Here is a 17786-nt window from a genome sequence, read left to right as displayed (position 1 = left end):
ATACTCCCTGTCTGCAGCTGCTATCCATAAACACAGATGACAACTCCATCTTTATTTATCCCGAGGACTTACTGCCAAACTGACAGTCTTAAGAGCCAGGGGTTAACATTATGTATTAAAGATAAATGTCTTTAGCTGTGTTTTCAAATGTGTCTATATTTAGCTACAGTTGTTGAGCTGTACTAAAGAATAAGATTTTATAGAAATAAATAAACTATAGAGCACCAGACAAAAGTTTTATACTACAGTATACTGGCTCCTATTTTCCAAGTACATTTATACCAACACTTTCCTTTTTGAAGCTTAATAAATCATACCCAATACCAGATCTGACATGAGTTCTCAATCAATAATTCAACAACAGCATATTTTAAAAATTCTTCAAAAATCTCTTGGCATTTCAGTGATGTTTTTTCCAAGATTACTTTTGACTTCCAACTAGAAAACGAATATGTATATATGAAAATATTCAAGCGAACACACCAAGGTAGAGGGTTTGACATTGATCTTACACAGATCAGGACAAAATCATAATCAGAAGAGTAGTCTGAAAGACATGCAGCATAGGAACAATGCCCATGACTTCTTCTATCACCTTTTTTTAGGCACATTAAATTCAGCAATAAGCAAATTACTAGGATCTGGAGTAATACCCTCAGCTATATTGTAAACTATAAAAATACTATACTAATTGTGACATATGACTTGAATGATGGGATTTAACAGCAAAATAACACTTTTCAAGGGGTACATAAACCTAATGGATATGATTAAATACAATTTAGCTTTTCTGATGGACAGAGAGGCCCCTTCCATGATACATAATTGAATATGTGAGCTCAGCTCATCGCCAAGGACTAAACAACTCCCCAGCCTCCACTATAAAGAGGAGCTCATTTGCATATTAACTTCACCTTTATTGATCTATTCACACAACCTCTACTCTTCGCACAGCACAAACATCCTGAAGTCCTTCTGGGATATTTGGATATAGTGGTGTAGATGATAAAATGCATTCATAAATATTTGACTAACATAGCAAAAACAGGGTTTGAGTGTGTGAGTCCAGGAAAAATAGCAGTAAATAAGAATAATATCCACCTGGATTCCCAGCATTACTACACACAGCACAGTCTTATCTATCTAAAATAAATTAAAAAAAAACTTACAAGACTGCTGTTTAAATGGGTCTTAAACAGGGATGGGACAAAACCACTCAAAGATAGGAAGAATGTTGTTTTGACAGGTGACTCGTTTTCTCCCTACAACAGATAATGCAATGCTTGTGTATTCAAGGACACTGATGTAGTCTCCATTGAGCATATCAGCATTCATAAGACAACTCTGCTGTGGCAGGGGTGACTTTGATACATGTGGTACTCTTGTTTAAGGAATGGAAACAGCACAAGAAAATCAAACCTTCATACACTGGAGACTATAAAAGTCATTGGCACACAACCAATTTTTGAAGAGAAGTATAAGCAGGGGACAACCTACATTTTCACATGTGACACATAAAGCTCTTAATGCAGTAAATTGTGCAAATGCAAATAATATATGCACCACAGTGATCTGTTCTAAAATGAGAGTTTGCAGTTATAAGAAATGATAATTGGTTGGACTAACAGAAGAAATAAAGGAGTAAACTTGCAAATATCTGTTTATATTTGATTCACAATTAGCTTATAGAAAAGCCCACAAATAGCTTAGTAAATTAGAAGATATGTCCTAGACTCAACATACACTTTGAAGTTAATATTGGTGGAGTCATCTGCAGTGTAAAACTGGTTTCTATAGTTGTTCTTACAATAACATCTTAAGTCTATATATTGTTATTTTAATGCTCTGCAAGTCTGGCCCTGATCGAGGAGCCAGTACCAACTGCATACGTTTAAAAAATATAAACAGCGACCAAGCACTTGATGCCAAAGTCAAATAGTTCCATGTCATTGAGTTTCAATGGACTTGGCAGCAAAGCAGAACTTCAGTTACAGTTTATATAGACGTAATTCACATATAGTTTGTTTATTTATACTGAAGAGCATTACATTGGGGTGAGGATTTAAGGGATTCGGTGGTGATGAAGCGTTAAGTTGTTGGACTGAGTTCCAGGTCAGTGAGCGACAAGATGCTTTGCCACATTCTCAAACACTCTCCTCCCAACATGTTTAACATGAATGGCCTCAGTGTAATACTCATGAGTGTCATGCCTTGCTGAAAATGTAAATCTAAGTAAATACTGCTGAATAAAAAGAGTAGGGCTCCAAGCACTCTTAAATTAACTGGAACATAATTTCTCCCCATAACTGTCAACTTTAATGATGTTCTTAGAGGATATCAATAAAAGTCACTTTTATATTATAAAGAGGATTAAATGTCCTTGTTAAAAATTACAATTTGTATAAACCGAATAATAGAACATATACAGTTTTACAGGAAAGCACTTTAAACACAGTAAAAGGTGTGAGTATATTGTGGTGCTGCAGTTAACACCTCTTGACCAAAAAAGGATCAGCATCCACATAACTGATAATCTCAAACATGTCATGAATACACCATCAACCAATTCCAAAAGTGAGTTCTTTTCAATAGCACTGAAAATAGCCCTGACAAATGTAAACGAATTACAACTGTTATAAATTCAGTCCTATACTATGCACTGTGCAGGCATCCATCGACTCACAAATGTTTGACATTGGTCCCAAAGGACGAACGTGTTCTCCCTTTAATTTCAACCAGCGGTATAATCCCCTTTGGAAACCCTTTTTAGGGTGAATTAGAAAGGCTCTGCATTCAAAGAGATGAGTGGAGAGAAGGGGGCGGGAATAATCATAAGGGCCTAGCTGTCTGTGTGGATTAGAATAGGAAAGAAAATCCTTTCATCTCAGATCTGTACTTCCAAGCTTGGAAGCATGTATGCTCATGCACAGACAACGCACCAGACCTCTAAAAGAAAGAGAAACTCTATATTGTTTAATTCTTTTTAATATACAAGAGGCAGATATTTTATATTTAAACAGATGATATTCAATTATGCTCCAAATGGGCGCGATAGTCACTGGATTAGAGAAAAGCTCATATAAAAGCTTTGCACTCAAGGCTGACCTCTCAGTTTGGCTCGTAGGCAAGACGGAGCAGAGGAGGGCGCACACATGATCTAACTCGCGGCGGCAATTTCTCATGCTAAAATGTGGATCACTGCTCTATTTTTGGCAGACAGGCATTAGACATCTAGCAAAATGTAATGAGAGCGATAAGACCAGAGAACCTCCTCAGCTAAAAAACAAACAACTTACACCACTAAACAAAACCATCTCATAACTTCCTAAAGTAAATATCCATATGTGGGGCTCTGACACAACATTTCCATATTCAGATTCTTTAAATGAAGACTAACAAAAGCATGCTTTGCAAAACTATAAACTATAGCAATATTCTTTTAATAATGAATGACAAGATACATAAACAGTTTATTGTCTTCTCCTTACACTCCCATGAAACTTCATCTCAAGTACCCAAAACTGAAGTAGTCAAAGAAGCCACAAATGTGTATACTTGTTTTCCCAAAGGCTATAGAACCAGTCAAGTGGTATTTTTAGGCCAATTATAGATAATCACACACTGAGAGCTTGTGCACAGGACTGAGTTAAGAATCTGACTAGTCCAAGTAGCAAGCCTCAGCTTGCTGTATGTCTGAAGCAGCTTTTCTTTTCACGTCCAAAAAATAAAAAAATAAAAAAATCTGGATCCAGTATATTGTCCCATCAAGACTAGACAGACAGACAGACATAGGTGTCTTATTCCAGTGTCCCAGTAGAAGATGTTTTGTCAGACAACACTACATGTTCCAGTCAAAAAAGTTCTAATTGCATGTGTGCATACGGGCATAAAACATGGAGTTTGTTTGCGGAAACACATTAAGTCAACTATGTTTTTGTTTAGACTCGATCTCATTCTTTATTTCCCAGTGCACCCAAACACAAGTAAGCATTTATCCATTTGCTACTTAAATTGTGGTAGATGGTAGATTAATTTAAAGCTATGAGGCCAGATGAAAGTGGACGAGGGGCCATATTAAGAGAATGACAAAGAACTTGCAGGAAAATAAGCAAATCTATCTAAAGAATCTATATTTGCCTTTATGTTGCAGCTCTGATATCCTCAGCTTTAAATTGTGGCAGATACAACTGCACACAGGGGGACATTTGATTTACCACAGACTCAAGTTGCACAGTGTTTCAAGTAAGGCTGGGGATATACTTGCTTTTTACCAGACAGCAGCTTTGTCATCAGCTTTACTGTTCACATACCATCATGCGTTGTGGGCACAACATCAGAATGATCTACAGATCTCAGAGATCTATGCCATGCCTTCTGTTGTTGGTGCGCGCTTCTTTCCTTCAGGAAACCAGAGGTATTTACATATATATATAAAAATATATATAAGGCGTTGTTTCTAATCATCCCACAGGCTCTACTTTGATGTGCTGAAAACACAATTGATTTCCGCTGTGTACTTTTTGTCTTGCGTCGTGCCAAGTGCACGTTCTACCCAGCCAGTATCCCTCAACAAAACCAAACAGACCATTTCCTTGAGTGAGAATGCACTGGCCTGGACCATCTCCTGCTGTGTGCTGCATGTGTGAACAGACAACTCCACACAATGTCCAGACCTAATTCTCCAGACACTGTCAGGAGTGCATATACAAGAACCAGACGGAATAAGAAACACTCACTGGTGCAATGAAATTTTAAATAAATTAATAAAAGTGAAAAAAAAAATCACATCAGTGACAGTGTTCTCTGAACTTGTGTCATTTAACAAATTGGCTGCAAACAATCCCTTTAGAAAAACATGGGGGGAGGGAACGTAATCTTCTCTGTAATCACTCTTGCTCGAACACTGCCTTGCTGTTAACTTCCTCTTTGTTAAGCTAAAAACCTCTCATGAGCAGTTAAGCTCTTGGACTAAACATTTTCTCATCAAGTTCTTCATGGTCAAACCTGTTTTGATACTGATAATTATTTCAATATGTGCATTAGAAAACCTCAAGGGTCGACTACTATAACCAAAGGATTGAGTGGTGGAAATTCTTCTCACATGGCCAAAACAATGGAAACTGTGCAGAGACAAAGCCTCCAGAAACAAGTGAGAAATCCCCAAACAGTCTACCAACTCTTTTACAACCTCATCTAGGCAGTACAAACTTTGAGCCACCTCTTCTCTCGTTGGTAGAAAATTCCAGTCGAGGGGGGAAAAAACCATGTCTGCTCCTCCCCACTGTGTGGGTTTTGTTCTGCTAATCAGACCACATGCCTCAAGGATTCAGGAATCCAAGAGCTCTCAGCCAGCTCCTCTCATTCCACATACAGCCGCAGCAGCCTGTGACAAACTATTCAGTGTGTTGGGGGGTTAAAGACTCTATCCATTCATAACACTGTTCAACCCTCCCTCCTCTCCTAATCTCAGGCAGCCCTCCTCCTCTTCCTCTTACCCCTCACATGCCCTCTCTTCCCTCTCACCACAGCACAGTCCTTTTTATCTGTCTGCATACTGCACACTGAATACACTCATGGTTTATTATTAGACTATGGTTCAACCGACATCCACCACAGTTTTAAATAGAAGAAACAAAACTAGGCCTACATCAAGTTAGTGCAATGAAAGTCTTTCCCTGCTTGTTTTTTTTTTTCTTCTGATTCTGGTTTGTTTCGTCTCTGTTCTCCCCTCCCCTGCTCTCTTGCTACTCACGCATTGAGAGGCGAAATGAGGCACGCTGGAAATTTGCAGGCTGACAATGGAAGACAGCTGCTCTTGCTGCATAAGTCTTTCATGAGCTGAATTAGTTGTACAAGCCTTTGCTCCCTTCCCCCCACACATGCCTCCCTCATAGCAAGCTGATCCAGACACTGCACAACACACCTCGTGGAAAGCTTTGGACTGAGAAAGAAAAGACAAAGCATGACATAGGCTTTGTTTGACAGATAAGCAATTGCTTTTTGCGAAAGTAGTCCGCCATGTTTTGTGTCCCTGTAGAAAACCCTCACATCAATTGTTAATTAAGTTTTGTGTTTTAATACAATGTTTTTATTTAAAACAGAACGTAAAATGAAGTATGTAGAACAAAACTGACGTTAAAATCCTTATGAAGTTTCAAGGGGAAGAAGGCCAGACTGCAGATTTGAACCCCCTTTATATCATGAATATTTTAGTCATTATTTTTATAAATGCATCAAAAGGGAAATCTGGTCTCTTTTTGTGTTACAGTATATTTCGAGACAATCTGATCTCCAGTACACACAAAATAAATTATGTTGAATAAGAAGGTATGTTAAGGAAAACATGTGTTGTAGGATCACTATTTACAATTCAAGGATCAAGTATATGAATGCATTCCATGCCCTGAGGTCCTGACAACAATGCATTTGTAAGTAAAAACATAATTGAAAGTGAAACTGCTTTTTAGGGAGATTGGACAAACATGTGAAAAACAAACCCACAGTTGAAGAAAAAGACCAGTCGCACTCAATCCAACCACAGTTCTTTTCCATTATTCCTGACGGCACTTGTGGTAAAAGCAAGTTTACTTCATACTTATGATCAAAAGTGACAGAAAATCCCAAAGCCTTCAGGAAGTGGAGAGATGGGACACGAATCAAGCTAACCAGTCCGTAAAGTCAAGGTGACTACAGGCAGAATTTTGTTGCTGGAAAGACTTTATCCCAGTATTAAATATTCCTGAACAAAAAGCCAACAAGGATTTCCTGTGTAACAACACGAAACTCAACATCGCTCACAACATCTGAATCTGTGGTTTGTTGTGTGGTCTAAGGAATCTGGTGAATTTTATATTTTAACATTTCTTTAATATGATTTTTAGGGTATCGGTTGTTCACAAGTCTGTCTCATCTAGTCATTAATATATTTATTAATAATTATTACCAGTGACTGGTCTTCCTGCAATTAAAAAGGGGAAAAAACAGCTAATCCTATCAAATAACAAAAACTAAACCAAGTACTTTTGGCAGCTGTGTCTTTTTCCAGACCTCTATCAGCAGCTGATTACTGTATGCCATGAACATTAAAGAGTGACATTTGAAAATATCAGCATTTTGCTTTCTCGAAGCATGTGATTACACAAGACAGTTGGATTTAGGCTGGCGAAATATATGCAGTTAACTACGCAGTTAGATACGTATCATAGTACCTACGCTTAGCAAGCTTTGATTTGGCAGATTGTTTGTGCACATTGTCAGAAATTAATGCTACAAATATGCAAGATGCAGTCATCGTAAAACAGATGGAGCAGTATAAGATGAGTTGAAAGTGTTGGGGGTAAAAAAATCAAGTTTTACCATTTTTAATTAGATTTTTACTTCATGTGGTCTAGTGTTTTGTTTTGTCTACAAGCTTCAAGTATTTCAGATTAGTGTGAAGGCAGCAGCTAATGGCAGAAGTGGAAAACAATTAGTGTCAAATGTTTTCTTCCTGTAGTAGTGAGGGACTCCCTGAGGGTGAACGCTTCAACAACAGACAGAGGCAACAATGCAGAAACAGCAATGAACCAGTGCTGGGAGATAAATCATTTATCAACTTTCTGTGGACTTAAAACATTGATCATATTATGTTATTTGACTAAAACTGATGATACTAAACACAAGGTGATAACCAATTTATTCACTGATACATTGTGACTTGCATTATATTATTTTATGCCATTTTGCCATCATCATACTGGGACCAAACCCAGATTAAATCCCTTTCTTGATATGTGTAAGGCGTGGTTTTGCTTGTACTACTGTGTAAGATGTTCTGTCCAACCACATTCGAAATAAAGTGCTTATAGCTCTGGGAATGTATCCACAGTGTTGCACTCAGTTGTACAAGCAACAATAGCTGTTTAACAAATGAAATAAATAAAAACAGAGAGAGAGAGAGAAGCTCAAACCCTGCCACCTTTCTCATCTCTCTGCACAGCTGAACAATCACAGCATGAAGTGGGTGTGAATGTTGGATGGTTGGTTTCATAGTTACAGAAATGGATGGACGCAGACTCCCCCATGCCAATGTCTGAAAGGTGTGTGTGTGTGTGTGTGTGTGTGTGTGTGTGTGTGTGTGTGTGTGTGTTGGGGTTGAAGCTATTCAACCATCTGACAATGAGTTCTGACAGCGCATACTAGCAGCTTAATACATCAATGTCTGCATAGAGTGCTGTTTAGGTAAGATTTAAATGCTACTCCTTGTTAGCTCTCCTTTACATCTTGTACTAACAATCTTACAGGCACCTCACTACTCTCTAGTCTAATACACCAGATCTGAGAAATACTGGTTTTGTTTTATTTTTAATTTTGTCTTTTAATTGTTCTGTTAATAAACCAACAACTCTGCTTATGACTAAAGTAATTGCCATGTTAGAACATGGACAGGTAAGCTAAAAGCCTCATTTTCTAGTTGGCGTCTTGGTGTAATTTGTTCATCTTCTTAAAATAAATCGCTTGTCTTCTATTCGAGATAATTAAAAAAGGGCTGGCACTACTTAAAAGAAATACTGTAACACAATAGCAACAGTCCGGCAGGAGGGCAGACAAAAAAAAAAAAGAACTCAAACTAGCTCTCATGAGATCCTTCCTCTCCCTGAGCTGGACATCACCAGCAATACAGAGCAGTAGCTATGCTTTTTCCACTCTAACACAGCCTTTCCTCTCTCACCCCCATTTTAAAGTAACATTGCAAATGTAATTTTCCGTGAGAGCTGCTCCATTTATCAAGGCCAGTGGCACATCGAAGCAGCTGACGTATGTCTTGCTCTTCTAGATTTGTATAATGAGAGGTGGGAGAGTGAGACACACTCAGAGGTGGTTAGCACTTGTACGAAAGAAGTAGAGATGATTAATTCAGCTTCTGAGAGCCAATGCTTTAGGGAGCTTTAACTTAGGACATAGACAATGTAACCTCACTATTACACCTCTACAATGGAGAACAAGATCGCAAGTGAGACAAGTACTTATTAATGTTCAGATGACAAAGGACGTGGAACAGGTAGTTCTTTCAGCGCTTGTAATGAGGGTAACAAATGTACTTCCCAACAGTGTTTTCCTAAGTAATAGTGTTGTATAAATAAATAACTATTTACAGTTTTTCTGTGTTTTTACAAGCCACACAGACCATTTAGAGAATTCTGAACCTGGTTCAACATTGCACAGATAAGGAAGAGGGTTTCCTGATTCTGCCGCAGGTCAGTACCGATTCTATCTACTATCTACTGCGGCTAGTCTGTGATGAGAAACACTAGTTAGTGGTAGTGAAACATAGTCATTTGCAGCATTGTCTGCTTTTACTGTTACCAGTGGGAAAATCTGCTATAGAGGCAGCACAGTCCCAGTTTATGGAACATGTGAAATACTGTTTGTACACTAGCTACAGTAATTGTAAATGTTGAAAAGCCAACACCTATTAATCCAAATGAACAGTGTCACAGTGACTTTAGCATAGCAAACCCAGTTGGAGCTGCATGTTACTTTTTTAGGTTCCTTTATAAAATTATTACATAACACAAAGAGAGCAACAGAAGTTTAATACTGTTAAGAACTGATTTGGGGGGGTGCGTCTGCAGAACAACACTTAAAGAAATTAAAGGCCGTCTTCATAAAACTTAGCCGTTCTTTTACTATATCCAGATTTTCTCTCATTGCTATTACCATTTTTTTTTTCTTTAAGTTAAAAAATTAGATGAGATGACTGTGATCATTCAAATGTGTGGTAGGATCAGCCTCTGTGTTGTAAACATCAGGATTGAATCCATCTTTACTACTGCTGTAAGACTTGACCTTGCCCTCGCACATTTCCTTATGTGGTGGAACATTCCAGTTTCCATGTTCAACTTACATAGTCCAAATGACAGATGTTTTTGTGTACAGCATCCAGAGGCTTTTTTCTTGTTCGTTAAATTAATTTGTAACACATCCATTAACAGGGATTGCCAACTAAAATACTGCTCTTCAAGTCAGAGATGTTGTGTACTGCAATATAAACACATCCTTTTGTTCATCACAGTTTCAAGGATACGCTTTTCCACTAAGCTATTTCGAAGCAGTTGTGACCTCTCTCCTTTAATCACTGCAATCATCCAATTCTTGTGGTTCTCCCTCAAAAGCTTTTTTTATTCTAAGTACATTACGATTGCATAAACTTTCCTGAAATCTCCTTTTATAGCAGCCTGTCCAAGGAGACTCCTCAGCTCGTGTTTATGACTGGGTGTCCTGGATTTAAGGAATCAAACAGGCTTCCTCGCAGCCCATCCCCCATACCACGTTCAGAGCAGCAGGAAAAACGACGAAGGCGTGCTTTGCACCAGCTCCCTCCCCCACACACTGCTCCACTAGGCATTGCTGGGGCTTGTGGGATTAAGAATGGAACACGATGACAGACAAAAACAGTCCTCAGCGCCTCCCTGCTCTGCTGTCTTTTATACTGCAAGAGCATGAAAAGGCTGCTATGAGGCATACAATAGATTGAGTGATAGATCAACTCCATGAGTGAACAAGATAAGTGTGGGTAAATAGCTTCATGGATCTTTGTATTGCTCTTGTATGACTATGTCAGCCTTGAAAATGTGTGAAAATAAACTGGAAAACAACATGACATTCACTTAACTTCACAAGTGTAATTTGATGTATATGGCTGATACTGTCTACCATAGTCTTAGTATTTGTTTATACTGGCTCATGTATAGCACAATATTCAAGAAGGGGAAAAACAACCCCATTCTGTGGGCTATTGCTTGAAGCTGGTCTCAGCATCATATTCATCAAGGGTGTCCTTATTTACCGTGTGGTAATAAAAGAGAAAACAGCAGTAGGTCTTTTTATGCATCACATGTCCGACAGCTTCTGGGAATAGAGTGCATCTCTGAGCCTGTAGTAAATGACTATCACAATGCACAAATTCAACAGGGTTCGCTCTTATTAAGCCTTAGCAGTTCCAGTATTGTTTCAACAAGACTCACAAACCATTCAATGGTCGAGCACTCTTGTTTCTAATACACTTCAACAACTCTCTTTGTTCAAAATAAGTTCAGTGTAAAACTACATTGTTATACTCTTTAGAAAACTCCAAAATCATACTAGCAGGCCAACAAGCATGGGATCATGTTGCATCCCCAATAAATTATTGCATTTGACAAACAAAAATATAACAGAATATGATCAAATATAGGTCTAATCAGTGGTACAATTACATATACCAAAACAAACAAGTCCATGTAGCATCAAATAGAGAGAACAGGAAACACTTACCTTTTCATTTTTCACCTTCTTTAAAGTCTTGCATTCGCCATTACCATTTTCCACCTCTTCTGGTTCAGTTTTTGCGGTCAATGCTTGTACTATCCCAACAGGTTCAAGTGCAATATTCCCCATTTGATTGGCCTCTGCCAAGTCTGTTGATTGTGTGTTCTCAAAGGATGTGTTACGAGTATTCCCCAAAGCAACTTGAGCTTGAGACACAACGTCCTTCTCTGCAGCACCTATTGCCACAACTGGGGCTCCATCTGTTTTGTCCTTCTTACTTTTCCCACTAGCCCCATCTTTCTCCTTTTTCCCACTCAGAACACCTCTGGAGGCTTTGCCCCCTTTTTCCATGTTCTTCCCAGAGCTGGAATTATTACCAGCAGCTCCTGCACTCACTGCTGTGCCTGTTGGCTCCCCTTGAGTCCGTCCTGTATTTTCTTTTTTGCCTCCATCTCCTGCTGAAGCTTTGCTACTACTGTCTTTAGAGTTCTTACTGCGCTTGTATTTAGATTTGCTTTCCTTGCCTTGAGCGCCAGACACTGGACTAACAAACCTGATGTTGTCTGGCAACTGTGCCACTGCACTAGGTGGTGCCGCCATGCCGTCCTTGGTACCAGACATCTCAAGTTTATCTTTCTCTAAGTCAGCGTCAAGGTCGATAATCAGATTTCCAACACCAATATCCCACTCATCCCCGCTGTCATAAGTGTCCACCGCATTAGAGTCCACACCTTTCCCGCCTGCAGTGCCACCACTTAGGGACATTTTAGTGCCAACGGCCCAGGATTGCCTCAGTGAGGTCCGACACCCTCTCAGACGGTTGGGACTCCGGGGCAAGGGTTAGAGAATCCTCACGGTGTACTCGTTGTTGTCCCATTTAAACACATTTTGCCCTAGAAAGAAATAAGGAAAGGGTTATATTAATCTACGTTCTATTAATCTAATAATGTAGATGTAAAAATAATTATTCTACTAGCATCACAGAACAGAGCATCCAATGGGTAAAAAACCCACACACAAAAATCATTTGATCATGAGCCAGTAATTCTCTGATGATCACTGCGCAAACCACTATGGTAATACACACTGGTGTAACAGCACTGCTCCGAAACCCTCTCTTCATAATCACTTCCCACAGTTGTCATGGCAACCATGGGAAACGTAGCCTAAATCCTGCTTTGACAGCCAAGGTGGCCCCACTGTTCTGAATGACTGGCTCTCTTTTCACAAGGCACCGCTGATAGTGTCACTGCTGATAAATAAGGAGTAGCTGGCCTCACACACCCCCACATGGTTTATGGAGCCGTGCCTTTTCAACTCAAGAGCACAATGGTAATCTCGCATTAACAGAGGAGCTTAAAACACAAATGAATCAGTGTATGTTCCAGGAGAACACCAGTTTGTTGTGTTTGCTTACACAGTATAGCCCAGAGGTCATCATGTTCCATACATCCTGCAGATTAGTGTGAATAAAAAAAGAAATCTTGTTATCCCAGGTCTTCAAAATGGAATCTCAAGAAACGAAGGTTTCTGACCTAATTCCTAATTCAAAGCACAAGCGTGCATTATTCAATGTAGAATATACTGTAGAACGTCTTTAATATCGATAACTGTCTGAACTGAAATTTTGGATAAATACAAGAGTGACTGCAAAAGGTGGAAAAAAACTAAGGTAAGCATCAATGAACATTATCTTGTTGTTGTTTGTGCTCATTGTGAATGAGTAGCTTAAAAAAAAATAAGTTTTTTTTAAGTTATCCACTACATTGAAATTATGCTAGGGAATTTTTTATGTGAGCATATTGAGTTTCCCCTATGAGCAAATAAAATATTTGCAATTTGTCTTGGCAGCTACATCTGTACTATTACTGCTCTTTAGTGCTCGCCTTCAGCACCATCGAGGTATAATGGAGGTTCTTAAAATTAGCAGAAAAATAATAAAGAATTAACGTTACTTTCCAAACCGTAGTTTACTGTTCAGCAAACATACAATGTTACATATAAGCAGCACTCTCAGGCATCTTCATCTAGTCATTTTCTTTGATTATAAACAACTGCTAGAACAAATTATACACGGTTATAAGACATCATCCAAATGAGCAGATGAAGTACTTGATACTTCTGACACTCTGTTTTAGGAAGTAAACATATCACTGCACATTATGGATATTCTATTTCTATTTCCATTTCTCACATGAAGAATGTGTGGTACTTATAGACCCGTGGCTCATTTTAACTCTCACAACCTGTAAAAGTGTTTATGGTGAGGATGAAACATGAGGATGAACTGGTACCAGATGAAGAGCTAATTTTCTGAAAATCTAATCTTGAAAAGCCTACTGTTCCAACAGCTCACTGCTTGTAGATAAATAATTGCATCTTGCAACACTTGCATCTGTAGTTCTCATCTGCCCTTGCAATAAAGAAAGTGAAGGATAAGGAAGCCCGAGCACAAAAGACTCTGGAGTGGTGGTGAGGGTGATGAGATCAATACTGCCTCAAACAAGATGAATTCTGATGATTCTCTTTGTGCTGCAGAGACTTGAAAAAATACAGCACAACAGTATACACTGGAAAACTGAAAAGATCTTAACATTGTATTGTATTGTATTAATTTTAACAGTGCATTATATTCAAGATCGCTAATAAAATGATTTACCTCAAATTTCATCCCTGATTAAAATGTAAAGCTGCAATGATTATCATATTGCTATTGCACTGGGAAATATAAACAGACATTTTCTGCTATACTATGACATTTTTGACATAATGATGAATTGATAAAATAACTGGTTAATAATGAAATCAGTAATGAAAATAATCATAGGCTGCAGCCCTCTCAGAATCCACAAGCAGCTGAGGACACTGTTTGAAAAACAAAACCTTCACTACAATTGAAATGACAAACTAAACTGCTCTGAGATTAAAGATAATAAAGATTTAATAAAGATTTTTCAAAAACCTCTCTTACTCTAAATACAATTAAGTCAATTGGAGACTTGATAAAAACATTAGAAACATGCAGATCATTATTATTATTTTTCACTTGTATGTATTACACTTGCAAAATTATAATTACAGAGTAGACTTGCACAGCTATTAAACGCAAACTAAGAATCCATTTTGGATCCCTAGACTATTAGCCTTGTGTCAATACAGCCCATTCTGGTGGCCTTTAGAAGTCAAATCCTGAAGCCTCTCCAAATACTGACAGCATCAAAAGAGATTGTGTGGGGATATCAGCATGTTCTCAGTTTCACTGCTGTGTTAGAATACAATTAAATTAATCTCTTTAGAATGGAAGAGCTCAAGGAAATATTCAATATATTGTCTTGTTAAGGCACTGCATGCCAGGCCCTGTTCATAAGCCCAGTTCTATCTCGGGATAATGGTAAAATACAATAACTGTATCTGACTGTTATAGTCCAGATGTCTCTAGTCTTTAAAGTTGGACTGTTCCCACTGACTGACAAAGCAGCAGTCATTATGTGCTACCTACTATTACTCAGCTCTCATTTGAACAACAGTTCAAAAGGCAGGTAGATCACAGAGTTCACGCTGCTTCTGTTAAGTGGCCATTCATATGCATCCCCCCCAGCAGTGACAGAGGTAAAACTGTTTGAGCAATGACTTGATGGCTGAGCCTACTTATTCTTCACAGATGGCTCCCCGAAGGAACAACAGTCAGGGGCAGGGTTTGGTGGAGGGTGGAGAGATGCAGCTGCCCCTGTTTGACTGGGTAAGCAGTTGTGAGGTCTAATTTGTTCAACACCTCCACAAAGGAGAAGTTGTAACTCTATCAGCATTTGACCTACTGTACTGCCCTTTGCTGTATCTGCAGCGCAAGCCCCTTTTGAAAAAGCCCCACTGAGGAAATGTCCCAGTGAGTGCCCCGATGAGCGAAAGGCATGCAGGCTGTGCAACTCCCAGAGTGCTTGTCCTTTTTTCACAGATCCAGTTTCATTCAGCTATCTATCACAGGGGCCACATAAGGCTGATTCTGCATCAACAGTACAGGAAAAACGACGGGGGAAAACGATTTCTGGACGATTTGCTGTAGAACATAACTAAATTGGACCTGGCACAGTGTTATTTTCTGCATGTGACTGCTTGGAACACCATCTGTGCATAAAACAGAGATTAGATTATGAGGTTTGTCAATAAAGAAGGTTCTGAAACTCTCTTAGGCTGAGACTAGAATATAGTGCTCATTAGGCCATTTTTGCTTCCTGTATACGTGTGAGAGACAGGGCTGTATAAACATTTTAATAAATGCAGGCAACTGCCCAAAAACATGGAATTCCGAAGATATTCATTAGTTTTTTCTTTTGTCAAAAACATCAGCTTTTAATAGATAACATATGTTTCAAGACCTGTATGTCACAATACAGAACAAGTAATTACACAGCTGCTCAGTTCAGGTATAAATTAAATATTCTTTCAAACCAGGCATGTTTGGACATGACGAATTCATAGTATGATTATGTTGGTGAGAACCATTTCTGTCTATATCATTAACATAATGTAGCCAAAGAATGACAGAAATCACTGTTTTATTCCATTTTTATTTGAATTTTAAGAAAATACTTTCAATTAGAAATAAATAGTGTATAAATGTATATTTACTGGCACGCCCACTGATCCAGGCCTTTGTTTGTTGTTGTTGATCCTATAATTACAATCATAAACACTTACACCCTGTTAGGAAGTTTCTTTCGTTGAAGTACATATGCAATCATAATGATAATTGCCTCATCTCTGCTCCCAATGCTCCAAATCTTATTAAGGACTAAAATGTGTCTCACCCAAGTCACATTAAATCGTCTTGCAGAGATATAGTGAAGAGTCTGACAGAGGAGATTTTAACACATCCAAAACCTCAACTACATGCCTTGCATAGCTGTGGCTCTGTCTATCAAACAAGCACTGACTGGTTGAACAGTGACAGATATCCACCAGCACTTGGGCTGGGCCAACACACAGAGTGTGAAGCAGCACTAAGTAGCACTACGCCTGTTGTCCGTGCAGCCATCAGACTTTACAGTCTCTATCATTGCCTTCAGCAAACTCAAAAAACACAAACAAAACACACTAGTTTCTTTACTGCAAGTGTTGGCTCTCTGTGTACTTCCTTTTCTCTGCAGGCCATTTAAAAGGCAGGTGCCTATCAGGAGAGAGCCCCATTGTAACCCTACATGTAATAGGATTGGGTGCTTGAGCTGATTACTAAAACAGAAATGTACCCAGTCAATCCAGGTGATGGAAATCACAAATCTGTGGGCCAGCCAATATCCTCATGTCAACAACAGGAACTCAGTCACCAAGTGTCACATCACTGGAATGCATGAATGTCTCATGTATGTATGCAATACAAAGATGATTTTGTTGGTGGTACAATTTATAAATATGTGTCTGTTCTATCTTTAGAAAGATTATGTTCCACTTAAATTAGAAACTAATTGAGGTCACTTTTGGTTGATATGCCCTAAAAGCACATGGGTTAATTTAAAATATCACCAATATTGCCAAAAGGTCTTTTATCCCTGGCTGCAGCAGCTTCCTGCATCTCTTGGACTGGCAGCTGTATGACTCATGCCAGCAGTAACTAAACAAGTGTGAAATATGCAGATTGCTCTCTGGCTAATTAGGTCTTAATGTCCAGGCTTGAATGTGACGCAGCAAAAAAAAATATTTAAAAATCTCTCACACAACATTGCCTCAAACTGTATCTCTCTCCATGGCAGTTGTCAATTAAAAGGGTTAAGGTGGAGAAACAAATTCAACAATGTCACATTTTCTTTTAATAAAAGCCAGCTGTCGTCAGCATCTGGAATGCTATATCCATTCTCACATCAAGATGGACCATTCATAGAACAACTTGTGTCCACACCAGAGTCTTTTTTTTCTTTCATAAATGCTACCTGCTAACTAGGATAACAGAAATCCCTGCACAAATCGACAGAGACAGTGAATCACATTGCTATGCTAGAAATGTTGTTATGTTTGTTATCTGGACAGCTATAATGACACTGAATGTGAGCAATTACAGAGAATGTCTAACAATGTTTGAGCAGGCAGACTACACAGTTTCCGAGATACAGGACCAGTATTTTTACATTTATGAACAAGACAGTTCAGTCTATCAAAACAGAGCAATAAGTCTTTCTGCATCTTGTGCAACTAAAACGATTTCAGTAACAGCATTTCTTATCTAACCAGATACAAGAAAGTATGTATTTACTCTATATACAAAAAAATACCAGTGTGTTTTCATTGAACCTGGTCCCTATTGTTGGAGGCAAACACGGAACTGTATTTCAGTGTGCGAGCACTTTAATCCATAGTGATGTTTACATTCAGCCTGACTGGCAGCGAGTTGTTTTAACTGAAAATTACTTTATAATGAACAAAGGCCTTTGCTGCTTCATGCAAACCTAGTCAAAACAGTAGTTTGCTAGGACAACGGTAAATTAAATGGTTAAATATTACAAAAATAA

General features: G+C 38.6%; 1 protein-coding gene across 1 annotated transcript in view; it reads right to left on the bottom strand.

The window, feature by feature from the left end:
- Window positions 1-17786, bottom strand: part of LOC113174344 (zinc finger protein 609) — a 64879-nt gene that overhangs the window by 35250 nt on the left and 11843 nt on the right. The window contains exon 2 of the mRNA XM_026378263.1: window positions 11296-12182. Coding sequence (XP_026234048.1) covers window positions 11296-12054 — 759 coding nt within the window. The 5' untranslated portion in view covers window positions 12055-12182. The remainder of the gene's footprint in view (window positions 1-11295; window positions 12183-17786) is intronic.

This window comes from Anabas testudineus, chromosome 3, assembly GCF_900324465.2.
Source record: "Anabas testudineus chromosome 3, fAnaTes1.2, whole genome shotgun sequence".
NCBI classification, from domain to species: Eukaryota; Metazoa; Chordata; class Actinopteri; order Anabantiformes; family Anabantidae; genus Anabas; species Anabas testudineus.
The sequence above is the reverse complement of the archived record's forward strand: the minus strand, read 5'-3'. Positions and strand labels throughout refer to the sequence as shown.